The sequence below is a fragment of the Phymastichus coffea genome, unplaced genomic scaffold (assembly GCF_024137745.1).
Source record: "Phymastichus coffea isolate CEN01 unplaced genomic scaffold, Cenicafe_Pcof_1.1 PCOF00002, whole genome shotgun sequence".
Classification (NCBI taxonomy): domain Eukaryota; kingdom Metazoa; phylum Arthropoda; class Insecta; order Hymenoptera; family Eulophidae; genus Phymastichus; species Phymastichus coffea.
Window position 1 is genome coordinate 2,125,069 of NW_026706813.1, and position 21,866 is coordinate 2,146,934.

General features: G+C 35.2%; 1 protein-coding gene across 7 annotated transcripts in view; it reads left to right on the plus strand.

Moving 5' to 3' along the window:
- Positions 1 to 21,866, plus strand: part of LOC131663255 (protein draper-like) — an 859,806-nt gene that overhangs the window by 548,653 nt on the left and 289,287 nt on the right. For all 7 annotated transcript variants that reach the window (XM_058933564.1, XM_058933569.1, XM_058933555.1 and 4 more), the window contains one exon: positions 585 to 692. In XM_058933564.1, coding sequence (XP_058789547.1) covers positions 585 to 692 — 108 coding nt within the window. The remainder of the gene's footprint in view (positions 1 to 584; positions 693 to 21,866) is intronic.

A 21,866-nucleotide genomic window follows, 5' to 3' on the forward strand; every position in this document is an offset into this window, starting at 1 on the left:
AATATGATGAGCAAGACCTTGACGTTCGACCGAGACATCCGAGCTTTCTTTGCTTGGGGAAAGTTTAGCCCCTTCTAGTGGGAATACTGCACCTTGGTTTCTTGGACTTTGTATGGAAAAGTAGTTTACATGAGAATATAGGAAATATAATTTTAACTTCATTAAGGAATCTAACTCTTTATAGTTCACGAACAAATCTTCAACTATAGTCACGTAATTATCATTCTTTTCGTTCTCCGAAAAATTCTCTGAAATTTTCTTGAAACTCAACCAAGCCGATTTTAAATTGAACCTGATTGCAGCATCAATCATGAAAAAACAAATTACTTGTAGAATAATTTGCCGAAACGAATTGTTCAAATAGATATCTTCATCATAAATTGAGTCAGTGGTCATTTACATAAAAATTTCAACTATTTGGCCAATGGCCATATCTTATTGTTTCAAATAAGTAGCTTCAAAAAAGAGATTTTTTTAAGAAAAACTGTTAAAAATTTGTTAACAAATAAAACATTGAGCGAGTAATGTAAATATTCAAAGTATATTAATAAATCTCTTTTATATAATATATTCATTTTTAACAGGCTGGGATGGTCTCCAATGTGAACGGCCATGTGCAGTAGGATTTTATGGAGTTGGATGTGCTAAAAAATGTGAATGCCAGAATAATGCCGTTTGCAGTCCACAAAATGGTAAAATTATTAATATTATCAATACGTAATTAAGTAATTCATTAGCCCTATTATATATATATATATATATATATATATATATATATATATATATATATATATATATATAGCTCAAATTAAAATAAATTTGTATCAAGTAATGATTATTTTTTAAAGTAAAGAACCAAATACATTTCTTATGGAAAATGGGTTTTGGCCAATTCTATTGAAACTTCGTAAAATGATAGTTTTCAATCGACTGACCAAAAGTCTTAATGGGCATAGAGCTCTAAACCCACCTCTAACCCCATAAAATCATTCTTGAGATTAGTTTTGGAGGTAATTTTTGAGGAACGTGTGACAGATTATGTTGATGGATTACTTAGCCGAAATATTTTACTAGTATAGTTACGTGTATAACTATCTAAACCAATATTATGCTCGAGGTTTTCATCAGCTACCATTTCACCTCACTTTACCTCTTCCTCTTCGCCCACCTACCAACGTGAGCTACGTAGTTTATTAGTACTTACTAGTTGTATCCGATTTTCTGCATTCCAGCCTATGGTCACTTGGTCCAGTCTTGCATGTCTTGTCAAACTTCGACAATTATATCTTCCCCCCCCCCCCTTCTTACCTTACAATACTACCTTCTACTAGAGGCCGGGAATACAGAATTTCTACCATTTTACGGGTAATCCAATTGATGATATAGATCGTATAGCAATATAGACTGTAAGTATACATGCCCCTATTGATTTATAACTGTAGCGCCACCCCAGTGTCTCAAATACGACTTTTTCCAAAGCCTGTTATAATAACTTAGCATACTTAATGGGTTATGCAATTTCACTTCACTATCTGCCTGAAAAAAGCTAAGGTATTTGTTAATAATAATACATATATATGCTGACTTTCAGTATACTTATTATTCAGGCCTCGGTCTGTATTTTCCAATTTTCCCTTAACATATGGTTTTTGTGTGGTTGGCTTCTTTTTCACTCAAATCAAGGAATTTATGGTGAACAGTTGTGATATCATGGCTTTACAAACATTAAAAGTAAATGTTTGGCTTCGTTTCCTATCTCGCCCATGTATAGTTAAGACAGGTCGATTCTTGCTTCATGTTAAATCACAACATGATTGTTAATGATACTTGTTTTATATTTTGGATTACAAGTAGCAACTGGAATTAAATCTTCTCTGACGTCACAAATTCACCCAGAACTGATCTCAGAACTCACAAGGGGGTGACTTCTTCTGGATCATTTTGTCCCTTCTTTTAGAAAATGACATAATGGGAGAGAGCGCTCTGAGCGCTCTGAGCGCTCTGAACAAGGGTATAAAAATCAGTACAACGGCTCTTTCAAGTCATTCTTGAGTACAATTCCTTCCAATGTCTACCAAATGATTTTGCAAATATTAACTCCCAGCCCATAAAACCCCACAAATTCGTCCTCTCACCCCTAACATTTTATGAATTGTGGAATTATTTTTCTTTCATAATGACATTAATCATTAGTATAGTTAACTACCCATAACTATTTAACTTCCGTATCATACCCAGTTCTTTTAACTTTTCAATCCTACGATTTACCAAAAACAAAAATCGTTTTATAGTAGGTGGCGATTACAATGCGAAGCCTCCGTGACAGGGATCTAGATCATCAACTCCAACATTTAGACACAAAGTACTGTATGAAATAGTACAAAAAAATAATTTCATGCCGATATCAACTGGCGAACCAACATACTGGTCTACAGACATAAAGAAGCTCTCGGATTTGATTGGTTTTGTTATAGTAAAGGGTATAAACAAGAATTATTTTGAAATTACATCATGCTTAGACTTGTCATCAGATCACTCGCTGGTACTGATTACATTACACCAACAAGTAAAATGAATACAAAGAAACTAAAGTTGATTGGAAAAAATGTGCTTCCTATATAGAGGAACGCATAACATGCAATATTCCTCTTAAAAGAGCTGTAAATATTGAAGATAGCATAAATTCACTCAATCTGCTACTAACTGAATCAATAAGTAAATGCTTTACAGAAATAAATAAAAATAAAACACAACAAAACATGTCCAATAAAATAGTCTAAAATTAAAAGAAAAAAGATCGTTAAGAAAAAGATACCAGATAATCAGATCAAGCTAAGATAAAACAAGGGTAAATAAAGCATCTAAAGACCTAAAGAAATTGTAATATGAAGAAAAAAATATACAAACGCAAAACTATCTCAGAACTTTGAGTTTAAAAGAGGCAACAGACTACTCTTTATGGAAATCTCTTGAACGACTTAAAAGACCAACCACATTTATATCGTCTATCAGAAAACCTGGCGGAAACTAGGCAAGATCAGACGAGGAAAAAGCTGAAACGTTTGCAAATCATTTAAGTATAGTATTCACGCCTTACTGAAGAATAATCTCCGAACATGAAGTAGAAATTTTACTGAAATTTTCTGACGTCCAAGACAGTTTACTGATCGAATCGATAAAAATAAAGGAAGTATTGCAAATAATTAAAAATATTAAAAATAGAAAAGCCCCGGGATTAGCTAACGTCACAGGAACAATGATTAAAACTTTATCTGAAATTGCAATAAGATACTTTACAATTACTTTCAATGCATGCTTGCATCTCTGCTATTTTCGTTCTCAGTGTAAAGTAGCAGAAATTGTCTTAATATCTAAACCTGGTAAAGAACCAGAAATGGTGACTTGATATAGACCAATTAGCCTTATGTCAGCAGCCTCAAAAATGTTTTAAAAATTATCATTAGCTAGAATTAACCCAATAATACTAAATAGAAAACTTATCCCCGATCATCAATTTGATTTCAGGTGTAATCATTCTACGATCGAGCAAGTAAACAGAATAGTATCTGTTGCGAGAAAAGACATCGAAGATAAAAAGCACTGCACTGGTACATTCCTGGATGTTGCACAAGTTTTCGACAAGTCTTGGCATAAAGAGCTACTTCATAAGCTAAAGACTTTTTTTCCGGAGCCCCACTACAAATTGTTGTAGTCATATCTATGAAATAGAGAGTTCCAAGTTAAAATAAGTACATACATAACAAAACGTTAGTTAATAAAAGCTGGAGTACCACAAGGAAATGTTCTAGGCCCAATATTATATTTATTGTACACATCAGACGATACGCAGACGATACAGTAATATTAACAGTTCACTCAGAGGCAAAAATAGTATTCAAAACGTTAGAAAACTACATAAATAACTGCCTTCAAAACTGGTTTAACTCCTGGAGAATAATAGTAAATCAAAGTAAAACTTCGAAGAGATATCTATTAAATTAAACGAAAAATTCATTTCGCAAAGTAATCAAATAAAATATCTAGGTATCTACCTAGACCAAAAACTTACATGAAGGGAGCATATATTCACTAAACGTAAACATCTGTGTCTAAAATAGAGGAAAATGTACTGGTTCATCGAAGGAAAATCGGAGCTATCAATTGAAAACAAACTGCTGTTGTATAAAGCTATGCTTAACCTAGTCTGGACTTATAGTATTCAGCTATGGGGAGCTGCTTCAAATTCGAATACTACAATTCTGAAAAGATTTCAATCGAAAGTCTTACGCAATATAGTACGGGCCTCATGGTTCGTATCGAACGAAATTATCCGAAATGATCTAGGCCTTATAACAGTCAAAGAAGAAATTAAAAATTTCTACGCAAAATATAACTCCAGACTTCTATACCACCCAAACCAATTTGTCAACAGACTCCTCAAGACATCTATCAAAAATACCAGACTCAAAAACATAATCTTATGAATAAGCAAATAAAATAAATTAAACTAAACTGTTAAAATCCATTGTAAAACAAAGTCAGAATACAGATTGAAGTATACTGGCTAAATGTTAATATATGTATGTGTAATAGTAATATCATTTGCTTATTTTCTCAATCTATGAGTCAGATTGTAAATATTTTTGAAATAAATAAAAAAAAATTTTTTTTCTACGCTTAGTTTACTAACTTTTCTTTATAAAATATTGCATAAGGCAACTGATGTCTTTCTTGCTAGTATAGTTGGATATAGTAGTAGGTAGGCTATAAGTTTGATTGTCTCTGATACGTACATCTTTAATGCAACGGTTTGTTCCCGGAAACGTTGGTTTACAAGCAATTAATGCTAAAACATTGGTTAATAACTATGGAAAGGAATTCGTAAATCATCTCTATAATCTGAATGTGTTGCAATTATTTACGTGAATGATACATATCTTGAGGTGAAAAAAAGTAGTAATTTTTAAGTCACTCGACAGCCTTTTTGTTTCCACAAGCATTATTATCTTGTAAAATCAGCTTTATTAGTGGTATAAAATAGATACATTCTTGATGTTCTTATTGTGTTCTTATGTTATTTCTTTGATAATACTAATAACGATACTGATATTCTGCTGAAAGAAATACAGAAAGCAGGATAAAACGGTATAGCTGAATGGTTTAGGGAAAATGATATTGTTATAATTGATGGTGGTTACCGGGACGTTAAAGATTTTTTAGAAAATGTCGGTATGATAGTTAAAATATCTCCCACACTTGAGTGAAATCTGAAACAATATAGTAGTGAAGATGCGATCGCAGCTAGACAAATAACTAAAACACGATGGATACTAGAATCACGAAATGAACACTTACAGAGTATATTTAAATTTTTTAACATGCAATATCTATCCATTGTGTCAAAAACTTGAGAGAATTTTTAAAGGTTTCTGTAGCAATTATTAGCAGGTATAAAGAATTGATTTATATGGATGGTGTTAATATGCAATATGCCAAAAACTGGCTTATTCGAGTCTTAGAAGTGAATATAATGCAAACTAGAGTTAAAGTAGACAATACATTACGATCAAGAATTTCGGGATGAGAACGTCAAGACGAAAATACATATGTTACTTAGAAAACTTTGGTGCTGGAGTTTACAAACTCGGGTTAGCTTCAGTATACGTTCAAGACAAGATTGCTAGAGATCACGAAAACAATTTTCAATTTGATTACCGAATTACAGAGCCAGGAATCATTCAAGTAAGATTTTACTCACGATTCTCAAAAGATACGAAACATCAGTTGTGGATATCATATTCACTAGACGAAGAAATGACTCAAAACGCTGAACATGAAGAACTAGTATTACATTATTATTATAAGAGCGAGAGAGCTGGTGCTTCTGATTTAAAGACGTTCCTTTTAGGTTAATGCAGTCACAGAGAGAAATATATAAATTTATACAGGGTGATTCAGAAGGATTATAGTTCCCGAAAATGGGCTGTAGAACAAAATTTTCTGAATCGATTGCCGTTTTCAAAAAATTTTTATCATCAATACTTTTCGAGAAAATTAATTTCAAAAATTAATAATTTCGACCAATCAGAGCGCCGTTTCGGTCAACTACCAAATTTCTCCTCTTTTGCTGTTTTCCCCTCCACTTGGCCGTAGCAACCGAAGCGGTGATTGAGACGACGCGGTAACTAATATTGCAAAATATCATTGACTGCTTAACAACGCATCGAAGAAAGAACCGCCTTGTAAAGACGCCATTTTCTTAGAATAAACCGTCTAACAATGTCTTATAATTTATTTTTTTTATAACTTTATAATAAACATATAAATTTAAAGTAATTTTTCTAATCAATAGAAAATTGACTCTTTTAGTTATTTTTAGAAATACAAATTATGAGTATTTAAGTAAAAATTTAATACTAAGACTTTTTATTGAGTGAGATTAATCGTTTCTCGCTCACCATTCAGTATTACTGACGGTGACATTACTATTCGTAAAACTTTTGCAGACACTTTTGTCGACACTCGGAAAAGCCTCTCACATTAGCTACATAACAGGGGAAATACGCGCGGACAAGCGTACGAAAGTACGCGACTTCGATGTCGATCTTGGCAACATTTTGCCACTTTTATTCAAATGAAACCTTTTTCATTCGAAAGGTCATGATAAGATGTGTCCACCAATCTTTTTCCGACGCTCGGAAAAGCCTTCAACATTAGCTACAGAGGAGAGGGTGAATGGCGCGCGGACAAGCGTACGAAAGAACGCGACTTCGATGTCGATTTAGGCAATGCTTTGCCATTTCTATCGGAATGAAACTTTTCATTCGAAAGATCATTAAATTGAAAATTTATGCTACATAGCGTTAAATATACTATGCTATTTAATTTAATCATATTGAAAAATATCATATTGAAGTATATTCAATCATATTGAAAAATTATTTTTTCTTTTGTTGTTGGGAATATTCGAACAAATCGATGTCTTAGTAACTGTTAAATGTTTATAACCAAATTGCTGATAGCGAAGTGGTTAGTTGGCAATTGTATTTTCTTTGGCTATGGCGGAAAATAAGTATATTTTGGTTCTGTGGAAAGGTGACCCGAAAGAGTATAGTGTTGTGCAAAGCAAAAACGTGAGACAGAGTAGGAATAGAATCGAAGTAAAATTTGGGAAGAAATGGTTTGAAGCGGAAATAATAAAAAGTAGTAGTGAGTAATTAAGGTTATTATTTTATTACATAAAATTATGCTGAAACTGGAGCTTTATGCTTTTTGTGGCGCAGTATGTACAAGTTACTTGGTTTAATATGGTATCTTCTGCATCGTATAAAAAATAACAATTATATTATTATTTGGTGACATTATTCGTATAAAAATATTCACTCTGCCCTACGAATTAGCAGATGACCCGACAATCGCTTCGCTTTCGCGATTCACCCGAATCGCAGCCCGCTCTAATGTACCGATGCGACGGCTGCCCCGAGGAAAGCCTGTGACGAAAACGTCAAATACTGCGCGTGGCCGCAAGAACTGCACACCATGTCGCAATAATGGCGCGATCCGGCGACTGCTAGTGTTCGCACGCGAGCGAGAGAGAGAGAGAGAGAGAGAGAGAGAGCGAAGGGGCTCACCGTAGTTGAGGCTGTTAATACTGTTGTTGATAAGCTGTTGCTGAGTTTTTATTGCTTAGCTGCGGCACTCAGGTCTAGTTGCCCTCTCAGATGTATCGCCCACGATACTTCGTCGTCGTCGTACACAAATCTTGTGTTGTTCGCTTGTTGCTGCGGGATGCGTCTGCTTGCCACTACCGCCGGATGGAGAAGAACATCTCCGCTCGCGGCGCGGACACACGTAAAGTCGCTCTCAACGCGCGGACCCCGCTGTGTGCGCGTGCACCACACATGCTTTTCTCTTTTTCTCTCACGTCTTAGCTTTGCCCTCCTCGTCGCTGTTGTCGTTGCCGTTGGTCCGTCGCATCTCCAAAATGAAAACACAACGCATCAGCAAGAATTCTCCTTGCTCATGACCTTGTGGCGACGGACAGGCACGGTGGAGCGAGAAACTGGGCAAGCTCGTGAGCGAGCATTCCCCGTTACATACTTTATAACTTAGATGTATATGAGATCAAACTCGATCAGCGCTTTGATGATTTTACGTCTTTGCAATCTGTAAATTTTACTTGCTATTAGACTCGATTATCACAAAGCATTTTTTTATTGTAGTTTATTTCTTTTCTAAAGCCACTGAAACTTGTATGCCTGTTACTGGAAGCTCTAAACATTTTCTTATTTTACTAATTTTCTTATAAAATTCTTCAGAAATAACGCTGATTTGACTCCCCGTATAGATAAGCGACCATACCGATATTTCATTTACTTTGCACAATAAGTGCGGTGAAGGCAGTATTGTTTTTTTCGGCGTTCCATCAAAGGGGTCCTTATCGTTCATTCCCATATGTATTTCGGAAACAACATCATTGTGAAATTGACGCGTTGACGGACCGCACCTAAACGCGCGTATTTTGCGTTTAAATTATTTTGTTGTGTTTGGACATTACTGGCTGTGTGATGATTTGTATTGTTATGTATTGGAGGCGGAAAACGAGTGCTGGGTATTAGTGAAGATAATGGCTGTGCGTTAATTGAACTGATGGATCTTGCTAGCTTGTGTATGTTTGAGTCGGATAGTTATGGCTTAGGGGGATCTGATTAAAAACGTTTTCATTCGACAAATTTCGATGATAAAAGTTTCGATTGTATGAACCACGTGGCCTACCACGTGTCCAAAGTCTGTTATAATTTTGTCTACCTCTATAATTTGAATTACAATGCTTTTTTAATGATAAACTGGCTAATTTGAATATTTTCTTGCTTATTATATCCACGTCTATCTTGCCCGAATTCATAGTTTCTTATTCTTTCTGTAAACAAATTGTCTAAATTTATCATTGACTTTATTAGATCATTTGAATTATTGCAGTCGATAAGAACTAAACTTCTTCTGACTAATATAGGGAGTTGCCTGATTATAGTTATATTCTTTTCTTATAACGTCCATACTGGCCTTAGGAAATTAGCTTGTTTCAATTGTCTATAGTAAAATGTTTGTAAATGTGTATCCTCTCTACTATTAAATCTTGTACTCGGCAATTAATTTTTAAAATCGATTTGAATGTTTGTATTATCCAATTCGTCGTAAAAGCTATTTGAAAAATGTTCGTATGAGTTGAAAAGAAAATATAAATCGTACCAATGTCTATCCTTCCCGTGCAAAGCAATGGTGAAATGATAGAAAACGCTCTAAAGTGAGTTTCCCCGTTACAAAATGAATATTATTTCTTCTAATAACTAAACGAGCTAGTTCGGGGGCGGAGTAAATATTTTTATGTATTAATGGCGCCGAAGAAAATGCAGTTGTTATTTCGAAAGTACCACTTTAGTATATTAATATTATTTGATTAAATAAATGTTAACATTATATTTTTTACATAGATAATAAGAAATATCTGGAGAGTCTCGAGGTATTTACAGATGGGACTACACAATCCAGTTACCAAGGTTCGTAAACATGTAGTTAAATTTATATAATTAAATAATTCGATTTTTGGTGTAAAGTAGGAAAAAGAAAAGGAAAGAAAGAAGAGATAAACAAGAAGAGCGAAGGAGAAGAACTGGAAGAAGATATGAAAGTAGAAGTAGACGGAGAAGGAATCGAAGAACAAAGAGAAGACATGGAAGGAGGAGAAAGCTAAGGAAATGGAGGGGAAGAAGGAGTAATGGGAGATAAAATAGAGAAAGGAGAATCTATGGAAAAAAGAAAAAAGGGAAAAGACGAGGAAGAAGATAGTGAAGAAGAAAGAGAAGGAAGGGTAGGAATGAAAGGGAAAAAAGGAGGCAAAAATAGAAATGAAGACGTGAAAGAAAGAAAGAATATGAAAGGAGCAGAATATTATGATGAAAATGGAGGTTTGAATCGCATTTTGAGACGAGAGTTTGCGAGTTGCGAACCAAAGGCTGGCAACGTATGTATGAATATACATATACGCATACACTAAAACAAAGACTTAAGCACATACGCATACACTCAAATAAAAACTCACCCAATCATAAACGATTATAGTCCTATTACACTGAAAATTACTATATTTCTATTACTATATTCAGATACGATTAACGCAAAGCCTAGAAATTTACGTTTCGAAGGTGGAAATAGATGAAATTAAGGCAAAGTTTATAAAAAATAGCCACCGTATGGTCAGCAAACTAATGATATCCTTGATAAAACGAGAATATTTAATCAAGATGACGCCAACTGGCAAAGGAGATAGTGAACCAATCCCAACGTCGATATTCGAAGGAGTTCTTGGTAAGCACTCATACCACTTATCATAATTTATTGTATTCAATTAAATGAAATCCGAAATGAAATTTGAAAATGCTATATTCTTCTAGAGTATGTAAATGGCGTAGTCGAAGAGGACCAGCAAATTTTGAGAAATAGATACAGGCTCCTGCTCACTAAATTTTGCAATAACTTGCGTTATCGTTAGAATTAAACAGATGTAAAAATTAAATTAGTAAATTTATGTTCTTGTTTTATTATAAGAAAAACTCTACAGCGTTTGGATAATTTATTAATAATGTAATTAATCCTAGTAATATTTTCAAAAAAGTCACCAACAAAATCAACCGAAAAGTTCTCAATAAAGTCCGCGGAAAACTCCTCAAAAAAGTCCTCGAAAAAGTCCTCAAATAAATCTTGAAATAAGTCCTCGCAAAAGTCCTCAAAAAAGTCCTCAAAAAAGTCCTCGAAAAAGTCCTCAAAATAGTCCTCAAAAAAGTCCTCAAAAAAGTCCTCGCAAAAGTCCTCAAAAAAGTCCTCAAAAAAGTCCTCGAAAAAGTCCTCAAATAAATCTTGAAATAAGTCCTCAAAAAAGTCCTCAAAAAAGTCCTCGCAAAAGTCCTCAAAAAAGTCCTCAAAAAAGTCCTCGAAAAAGTCCTCAAATAAATCTTGAAATAAGTCCTCAAAAAAGTCCTCAAGAAAGTCCTCGCAAAAGTCCTCAAAGAAGTCCTCGCAAAAGTCCTCAAAAAAGTCTTCAAAAAAGTCCTCGAAAAAGTCCTCAAAAAAGTCCTCGAAAAAGTCCTCAAAAAAGTCCTCGAAAAAGTCCTCAAAAAAGTCCTCCAAAAAGTCCTCAAAATAGTCCTCGAAAAAGTCCTCGAATGAGTTCTCGAATTAGAAAATTTGAAACATTCTATCATTATTTTATTCAATATCAATAAATGTGTTTATAATTTTAAATAAATTATTATAAGCTAATACAAACGAAAAAAATTGAATTTACCTTCGTCTATTTCATCTTTTAATCTCAAATTCATGAATTCATTTTCAGCAGTACATAGTTTTTATGAACCAAATGGTCTTTGTCTTCAGATAAATTTTCCATAATTGCAAAAATAAAGTATTTTATTATGGATTTATTAAAAATATTTGCAACTTATGACTCAAATGACTATTCGATTTGCTGTATTAGCCTGTTTACTGCGTATAAAATTTACTCCAAGTCATTACCCTAAACAATTACTGGTTCAATAATTAAATATTTTTACATTCATATTTATCTCACTTATTGTAGAATTCATCAAAATTGAATGAAAATAAGAAAGGACCTAACAAGGATATAATTGGAATGGTTTTCTAAAAGGCTTTTCGTGACTATAAAGGTTGACTGAAAAGATCATAACTCGCGTTTTAGCTAATAGAAAAGTGAAGAAGAGAAAAGTAAAAGTAATTTAATTTTAATTTGTATTTATTCTTTGACTTACTTATAAATGGTTTGAAATATGGCCTAGGCTGTTCTTGCTCTAAGAACCTTGATGAAAAGTACAACTGACTCACTAACCGAACTAAACTGCAACTGCAACTGCACTACTAACCAAATTGAATTGAATTGTACTGCTTATTAATCCGAAAACTTAATTGATCTCTTTAATAAGCAAGGACTTAAAGCCCCTTCCTCGGCCCTTCAACGCCCAAAAAAACTGATCTGCCTGCATTATGAAAAAACTCGACTGTTATAGACAAGGGCAAGAAGCCCCTTCCTCAGGCCCTCACGCCCTAAACAAATTGTCTAATTAGAGGAAAAGAAATTACTCACTCTTTTTTTCTCCGTCCTCCTCACACTTTTCATCTTAAATATAAATTCGACTTCAAAAGAGAAAGAACAACTAATGCAAGTGTTCTTTTATACCCTAGAGTATTTCTCGTCGACTGAGAATACCTCTGGAGCCTGTCTCGACGACAGAAAAGACCTCCAGAGTACCTCTCGACGACTGAAAAAACCGCTGCAGTATTTCTTGAACCTTTCGACGACTGAAAATACCTAGTCACATTCGTCGAAGACGTCCTCCTGCATAACCAGACTATAGCAAGTTGAACTTCTTCATTACTATTTTTGGTTGCAAAACATAATTAAATGATGATCGATAAGTACTCGGAATTATATTGAAAGATGCAAGTTGCAATATTTTGAAAGACGCTTTTTTTAAATGCTAGAAGCATTGCCTCAAAGACATTTTCGATGACACTAAATCAAACTTATTACTCAATGTTTTAAATATATATTTTCATTATTGCTAGATCTTTCGTTGTCGAGAAAGGCTTCATAGGTCTTTAAACCCCTGGGGAGGTTCGAAAAATACTCCGGAGGTATCCCCAGTTGTCGATACGGGCCCCAGAGGTATACTCAATCGTCTAAAGATTCGAGAAATAGTTCCAGAGGGCTTTTTAGTCCTCAAAAAATACTGCGGAGGTATTCTTAGTCGTCAAGAGAAATTTTGGAGGTATTATCAGTCTTCGAAGAATACTTTTCGCTATCGAGAAAGGCTCCGTAACAGCCGTCAGGAAATTTTAAAAATACCCCAAAGATTTTTTCAGACCTTGAGAAATAGTCCGGAGGCCTTTTGTGTCCTAGAGAGATACTCCGGAAATCTTTTCGTTGTCGAGGAAGGCTCCGAAGGTCTTAACAACCGTCTGAAAATTCGAAAAATAATCCAGAGGTATCCCCAGTTATCGAGTGATACTCCGAAGGTTTTTTCATTTATCAAAAGGGCTCCAGAGGTATTCTTAGTCATCAAGAGAAACTCCGAAGGGTCTTTCAGTCGTCTAGAAAGTCTGAACTTCACTATACTAACCAAACAGTAAAAAATTATTCTTTCAAGCATGATGTAAATCTTAGATCGCTTAATTGAAAATTGTTCAGCTTTTATAACATCATTGATATAATTGTCGTTTAATTAATGACTGTTTAACAAACTATAATCGGTTGGAGTTTTCAGAACATTTTTGAGTCAATCTCTTTATTCATTCGGTGGAAATATAAATTATTTTTCTCAGTCCCTGCCGAAAACCTAATCCACCTGCATTAGTTGTTCTTTTTCTTTTAAAGTCGAATAATAAAAAAAATGACTTTTTTGAGGACTTTTTCGAGGACTAATTTGAGGACTTTTTTGAGGACTTTTTTGAGGACTTTTTTGAGGACTAATTTGAGGACTAATTTGAGGACTAATTTGAGGACTTTTTCGAGGACTTTTTCGAGGACTTTTTCGAGGACTAATTGGATGACTAATTTGAGGACTTTTTTGAGGACTTTTTTGAGGACTTTTGAGGACTAATTTGAGGACTAATTTGAGGACTTTTTCGAGGACTTTTTTGAGGACTTTTTTGAGGACTTTTTTGAGGACTAATTTGAGGACTAATTTGAGGACTAATTTGAGGACTTTTTTGAGGACTTTTGAGGACTAATTTGAGGACTAATTTGAGGACTTTTTCGAGGACTTTTTCGAGGACTTTTTCGAGGACTTTTTCGAGGACTTTTTCGAGGACTTTTTCGAGGACTTTTTTGATGACTTTTTTGAGGACTTTTTTGAGGACTAATTTGAGGACTTTTTTGAGGACTAATTTGAGGACTTTTTTGAGGACTTTTTTGAGGACTAATTTGAGGACTTTTTTGAGGACTTTTTCGAGGACTAATTTGAGGACTTTTTTGAGGACTTTTTTGAGGACTTTTTTGAGGACTTTTTTGAGGACTTTTTTGAGGACTAATTTGAGGACTAATTTGAGGACTTTTTTCGAGGACTTTTTTGAGGACTTTTTTGAGGACTTTTTTGAGGACTTTTTTGAGGACTAATTTGAGGACTAATTTGAGGACTTTTTTCGAGGACTTTTTTGAGGACTTTTTTGAGGACTTTTTTGAGGACTTTTTTGAGGACTTTTTTGAGGACTTTTTTGAGGACTAATTTGAGGACTAATTTGAGGACTTTTTTCGAGGACTTTTTTGAGGACTTTTTTGAGGACTTTTTTGAGGACTTTTTCGAGGACTAATTTGAGGACTATTTGGAGGACTTTTTTGAGGACTTTTTTGAGGACTTTTTTGACAATTTGATTTCATTTGTTTATTTATAATTAATAAATACTAATAATTTTTTGTCATAATAATAAATTAGATATAATTTTGTAATTGTTCGCGGCATCTGCGCTCCATGTGCGTAGCACGAAAGTAGAGAGTAATAATTTATAACATTTTTTTTGGTTGTTGTAAAAGTGAAAGTTTATTTGGAGATGTGGTCCTTTGTTGCTTAATGTTTTTTTTTTTGCGGATGGGGAAAACCCAGAATATGAACATGTGCGGCATTTCCAACGGTGCGCGCGCGATGCAAAAAAAAAAGGGTATGGTCGTCCAGCAATTGTCGCACAGATAAGCGTTTGGAGGGAAATTCGGCACTATAACCTTGGCATCTCTAATTGGCCCTACGAACAGGCCCAATGCTGGAGAAAATTCTCTGATCCTTCTTCAGGAAGGAGGAAGCAGTCAGTAGTTCTCGAGAACTCGATCCTTGCACCTCGCATCTTTCTCTCTCTCTCTCGGCACCTCGTTGCACTCTCTTTCAGTTACCTAGTTGCTCCTAGCTGAGGATATGCGTGATATCCTCTGAGGCGTCTCCGACCCTGGGCAGCTCAAAAAGCAGCAACTCGGCCCTACTCTTAGGGGTAGTATAGTGCGGGCCGTGCCCGTGACCAAGACGTTGGCACTGTGCTGCTCTAGGAGACGACCTTCCTTCTCGTACAAGGTGCAATTAGCGTCGTGTGGTAAGCGAGTAGTTTTAACTTGAATGGCCATTCACAGGCAAAGTGAGCCTACCGAAATCTATTAATTGTAAATAAGTAGCATAACTCTTTGTACATTTGTCGATTGTATTTGCTCATATTTAGATGGCTTTTCCCTACTTATGACTGGGGTTTTTATGCCGGATAAATACGAGCCTAATTATACTTGATAAAAATATAATAAAATTAAATCCATATCCTTTATTTATTCAATATTCACGCACCATATCCGTATTAATTTTCAAAGAACTTGATATACATGAGACTTATAAATTCTTTCTTATAGGTGATTCGAATTTCTGTGTTGATTATATTTAACTTGGAATTTCTACTAAAGAATTGTCCAATTTGTTCAGTAATAATTGCTTTTATTTACACTACGCTTATCGCGAACAAAGCTCGAAAAACAAAATATATACAATTGCTTGAGTATGCTGATCTGAAATAATACGACACGTTTATAATCTCAAATTTGTTATTATATTACTTTGAAAATTATAATAACTAACTTAGAGACAGTTTTCAAATTGTCGTCCTCCGTTTTCAATGCAGCACTGCAGCCGGCGTACAAAATTTCGTCTTACTGCAGCTAACATTTCAGGCGTTACGCTTTCGAACGCCATTGTTATTTTGTTTTCCAGATCTTCTAAATTTTCTATCTCTGTTCCGTACATACAATCTTTAAAATAACCCCATAAAAAAAATCAAGTGGGTTTAAATCCGGTGATCGTGGAGGCCAATGGATTTCTCCACCTTGGCCAATCCATCTGTTCGGAAACATATGGTTCAGCAGATTAATCACTCCAGCAGCTCGATGAGCGGGAGCTCCATCATGCTGATACCATATGTTTTGCCGATCTTCATTTGGTAAATGGCGCAACAATCTCGGAAGCTGATTTTGCAGGAAGTCTATGTAATTATCAGCGCCCAAATAATTGGGCATTTGTACTGGACCAATCTGAATGTGAATATAATAAAAAAATTGTATTTTCAATATACTTGAGATACAGAGACTGATTTAAAAAAAATTGTATATACATCAAACGCAATAAGATTTAAGTTTAATTATTATTATTCATTATTGTATTTATTTATCAGGCTGATTTACAAGTGCTACACAAAAGCCCAGTAAACACTCCAACAATAATAACACAAATAAACTTGAACATATCATGCAGTAGCTGATGCAAAGAATGAACACTATGCTCAATCCCTTAACCATGTTAGTAAACAAACTATCAAAATGAGTAGTTTAAAACTCGATATGTGTAACGCAAGTGGTCTAATGCAAAGGTACTTGGAATTAAAATCGTTCTTAAACTATGAAAATATAAACATCATGTTGATATCAGAAACACACTTTACAAGCAAGAACTATCTCAGTATACCAAACTACACCTTATATAAAACGAATCATCCACTCAATAAAGCATACGGAGGAACTGCAATAAGAATCAAAACAAAAATAATCCACTACGTTTATACACACACCAGCGAAATTTACCTTCAAGCAATCAATGTAATAATCGAGGATAAACAAAGTACTATACGAAATATTACAATTAAACAAATACATTCCAACATCCACTGGAGAACCAACATATTAGCCAACGGACATGTTCAGGAAACCAGATTTGATTGACTTCGCAATAGTTGAAGGTATGAATAAAACACATATGTAAGCTTCCTCATGCATTGACCTTACATTAGATCATTCACCGATAATAGTCACTCTAAACTCTACTGTGCACAAAACTATAAACAACCTCACAATAACAGATTGGAAAAAATATACAAGCTTCCTAGAGGAACATATAAATGTAATGTACCTCTCAAATCAACTACTGTCATAGAAAACAGTATACAAACATTAAACTCACTCCTAACTGTAGCTATTAACCAATGCTCTACTACTGTAATGAAGACAGAATATCAACAAATCATCTTTATAGTAGTAGTAGAACAAAAAATCAAAGAAAAACGACTACTGAGAAAAAGGTATTAGATTACAAGATTGAGCCAAGATAAAACGAATCTAGAATAGAGCAGTTAAAGAACTGAAGAAAGTATTGTTCGTACAGAAAAATGCAGAAATACAGAAGAAGCACTTTGTCCAATCGAAGCAACGGATTACTCACTATGAAAAGCGATAAAAAGATTAAATAGACCAACCTCATTTCTTCCACCCATACGTAAAAACTGTGGAAAATAGGCCAGATCGGACGAGGAAAAAATGGCAACTTTTGCAAATCATCTAAGCGAAGTGTTCAAACCACATCAACGTATAATCACTGAACAAGAAAAAGAAATCTTACTAGAAGATCATAATGCACAGGATAACACTCCATCGAAACTAGTTAAACTAAAGGAAGTACTCAAAATCATTAATAACATAAATAATAAAAAAGCCCTCGGTTATGATATCGTTACAGGAAAAATGATTAAAAAGCTTCCCACGATAGCAATTCGATATATAACAATAATATTTAATGCATGCTTCCGTCATTGCTATTTACCTTCTCAATGGAAAGTAGCAGAGATTATCTTAATACCTAGACCTGGTAAAGAAAATGAACTTGTGACCTCATACAAATCAATTAGTCTACTGCCTGTACTCTGAAAAGTCTATGAAAAAAACATACCAGCAAGAATAAATCAAATCGTAATAGATAGAAAACTTATCCCGGACCACCAATTCGGATTCAGAAGTCATCATTCCACGATCGAACAAGTGAAAAGCATAGTATCAACAGCAAGGAAATCCATAGAAAACAAACTGTACTATACAGGCATATTTCTTAACATAGGGGGATTTTTTCCCAAATGTTACAGTGATTTACTACAATCTTACCTGCAAGACAGAACATTTCAGGTAAAAATCAATAAAAAAGTATCAACATGGCAAATAATAAAAGCAGGTGTACAACAGGGCAGTGTTTTAGGATCAACGCTATACCTGCTATACACATCGGACCCATCGGACCTACCAAAGTCTCCAAATATTCTGACAGTAACATATGCAGACGATACAGCAATATTAACAACACGTCAAGAAACAGCAATAGCATGGAAAACAGTATAAAATTACGTTAATAACTATCTCCAAAACTGGCTAAATGCATGGAGAATAATAGTAAACGAGAGTAAATCAATTCACACCACATTTACTCTCCGTAAAAATATATGTCCACATATTTCGTTGAATGACAAATACATACGCAGAAAGACCATGTCAAATCCTTAGGTATACATCTGGATAGAAGGTTGACATGGAAAGAACATATATTCACAAAGAGGAAACAACTAGGATTGAAATGGAGGAAAATGTACTAGCTTATTGAGGAAAAATCGGAGCTAACAATTGAAAATAAACTTCTGCTATATAAAGCAGTATTCAAGTCAGTCTGGACCTACGCCATTCAACTATGGGGAGCCGCTTCAAACTCGAACATTAAAATCCTAGAAAGATTCCAATCGAAAGTCCTACACGGCATAACACACACGCCGTGGTTCGTTCCAAACGAAATTATTCCAAATGATGTACAGATCGCAATAGGGAAAGAAGAAATTCAAACTTTATCCGCAAAATACTGCACAAAACTAGGAAACCATTCAAACAAACGTATTAGCAAACTTCTTTCGGAATCGATTACCAATACAGGACTTAAGAAACGTAAAATAAAGAAGACACAATATAACTCAAGATAAAAAGCAGTACCTTCGCATTCCAAAATCAAGATAGAATACTTAGTGGAGTACTCTGCTGATAACATGTAAAATTGTCTATATCGTAAAATAATTTACTGATTGTCCTTTTTATTTAAGGTTGACAGATTGTAAATAAATTTTGTAAATAAATAAAAAATATATATTTTGTGTAGAAATATATTTGTATGTACTTACAACTTCATTTTTCACGATTCCACACCAGTAATTTAAGGAAAATCGATTCTGGTGTCTATTTACAATAGCTAATCTTGGATTTTCTACAGCATAATAATGGTTATTATGCATGTTGAACGTTCCGTCTCTCCCAAACGTCGATTCATCGGTAAATAAAATATTTTCTAAAAAATGTTCATCGTTTTCGATTCTACGTAATAACCTTTGGCAAAATTCAACCCGCACATGGTAATCTGCTTCGTTCAGTTGTTGAACTTTACGAAAGTGATACGCATGGAGGAAGTTGTCCTTAATGATCCGTTGTACCTAAGTTAAAAATATAGAATAGTGATTAGATATAAATTATCGAATATAAATTAGATTAATCTAACGAAAAATAAAACATGTTTTGTGGATTTACATTTACTGCTATTACTAATGTATTACAAATGAAACCATTTAACGATGATGCTGTAAATGTAATACACAAAGGCTCTACACAATAAAATTATTTGAGCAGCCGGTCACTTTCTCTTAATTGTTTTATTTCTAAGTTTCTCGTTGGACATTGGAAAAACTACTAAACAGAATAGCCAAAGAAAACTATCTTTTGAAAATATTGGGACAAAACAAAATAAATATACAACCAACAGCATCTGAAAAATATCTACCAATAATAAATGGATTAAAAGAAAAAAAAACATAACAGCGTAAAGAATAGAAAGGATTTTAAGTGATATTGAGAAGTCTATGCATCCGTCAGTCATCATTGACGATTTGAAATCTGCCATACGGAACGTAGATATAAAGTCTTAAGTATTCGGAATATTCGGCATCGCATAACAACCATACCACTACCATTATTCACTGAGTAAATTGAAGATGAATACGTTTCCTTCCACACCTCTCTGGTTAATGCCAGAGGCTTTTCCGAGCATCGGCAAAAGTTTCACGAATACTTTATGTCCGAATGAAGAAGCTGCCATTCCAATAAAAGTGTCACACCTTTGCCAAAAACGCCATCGAATTCGCGTAATTTCGTATTCTCGGCTGCGCGCTTTCCCTTCTATGTTGCAAGGGACAGAGGCTTTTCCGAACGTTGGCAAAAGTTTTGCAGCCTCTTACGACTATGATCATTCGAATGAAAAAGGTTTCTTTCTGGTAAAAGTGGCAAAACATTGCCAAAATCAACATCGAAGTCGCGTAACTACGTATTCTCGGCCGCGCGCTTTCCCTTCTATGTTGCAAGGGACAGAGTCTTTTCCGAGCACCAGCAAAAGTTTTACAGCCTCTTTCCACTATGATCTTTGGAACGAAAAAGATGTCATTGCAACAAAAGTGGCAAAACATTGCCAAAAATGCTATCGAAGTCGTGTACTCCGATATCGTCATAGAGCGAACTAGACTCTTAGGGTTAGTTATTTCAGGGCTGTTATTAAGGGTTATTATTGATTAATATGTAGTTTTATATCACTATTAAGGTCACACGAGTCGACTAAAATAGTTAAAAATTAATTTAAAAATAATGTTTTACGTGCAAATTAATGTTACGAACTTCACATTCATAATTTGTTCCGGACGTTCCAAATATCGAGCAAGGGATTATGCAGACGAGAAAGAGTTTTTGAGTTGTACACGTGGTGTGCAGGATGGACCTTTGAAAATGAAAGCGTAGCACATTGGGAAATAGGGAAATTAACGCGCCCGAGCGGGTTAGGCACACGTGTAAGGGTTGTGTTCACTTTGGTCTGTTTTTTTTTAAAGAGAAAGCGCAAGGGTTGTGTTCGTTGTCGCCTGTTTCCTCAAAAGAGAAATTGCTTTAAAGCCACCGAAGAACAATTTAGAAAATTAATAACACTTGTAAAAAACGTCGAGGAAGGCATTAAAAATCAAAGAATGGACGAAATGGGTCGCGTGAGATGAGACATGAACGTTCACGAGAAGTGTGAATCATAGTCACCGCACACACTGCTCGACTTCGAACCTTCGGCCGAAATCCGAAGACGCGCCATAAAAAATTAACTGCTGCTCTCGAGTCTGGGTATTATCACGCGGCTCGACAAGTAGGAAAATGAATCCACGACTGAGTAATTGATAAGTTACTTTAATTATGATAGTTAGCTTGCGGTTAGAGGATAAGTCTGTAACGAACTCAGGATCGAGCGGCTTACGACAATTTCTTGTAATCGTTTGCTTGATAGGAATGGACGTACGAGTGCGATCGTCGATGTTGAGTGTGAACGGACAAACGAGAACGAATGTCGCAAGGATGTACACCGAGGCGGCTTGTTGCGAACCTGCGATCCAGCCAGCGGTACTGTTCTCGGAGCTCAAACTCGACCCATGGACGTGCACGAGCGCGGGATGCATTACGTGTCCGTGAAGCCAAAATTTTCAGATTCGCGGAGCTTGCTCCCCGAAGGCTGCAGACCCCATTTGGAGTTTTACTCTTGGTTGTGTGGGTCACTTCATCTTACTTGATGAATTTTACGGATAGGGCAATGTTGAGATTGCTCCTAGGACCGGCAGGCTGGCGAGTGAGAGCGAGCGAGACAGTCGGAGGGCGAGAGAGCGGGAACGCGATAAACGTGCCAGAGTGCCAAAGCGCGCCTGCAAGGCCCAAAAGTAAATATGTGCACGCGGCGGGGCAGCGATGACGGCGAGGCTTGCGAGAAAATTCGGCAACATGCGACGTGAAACTGAGATGCGAGTCACTTTACGTCCAGATTCTAACGAGGTGAGTTGTGCCTCTCTTTGGACTCGTGCGCGTTAACTCGATCCTAGTCGAGATCTTTAATTTGTAAAATAGCGGCTTTTTCCTC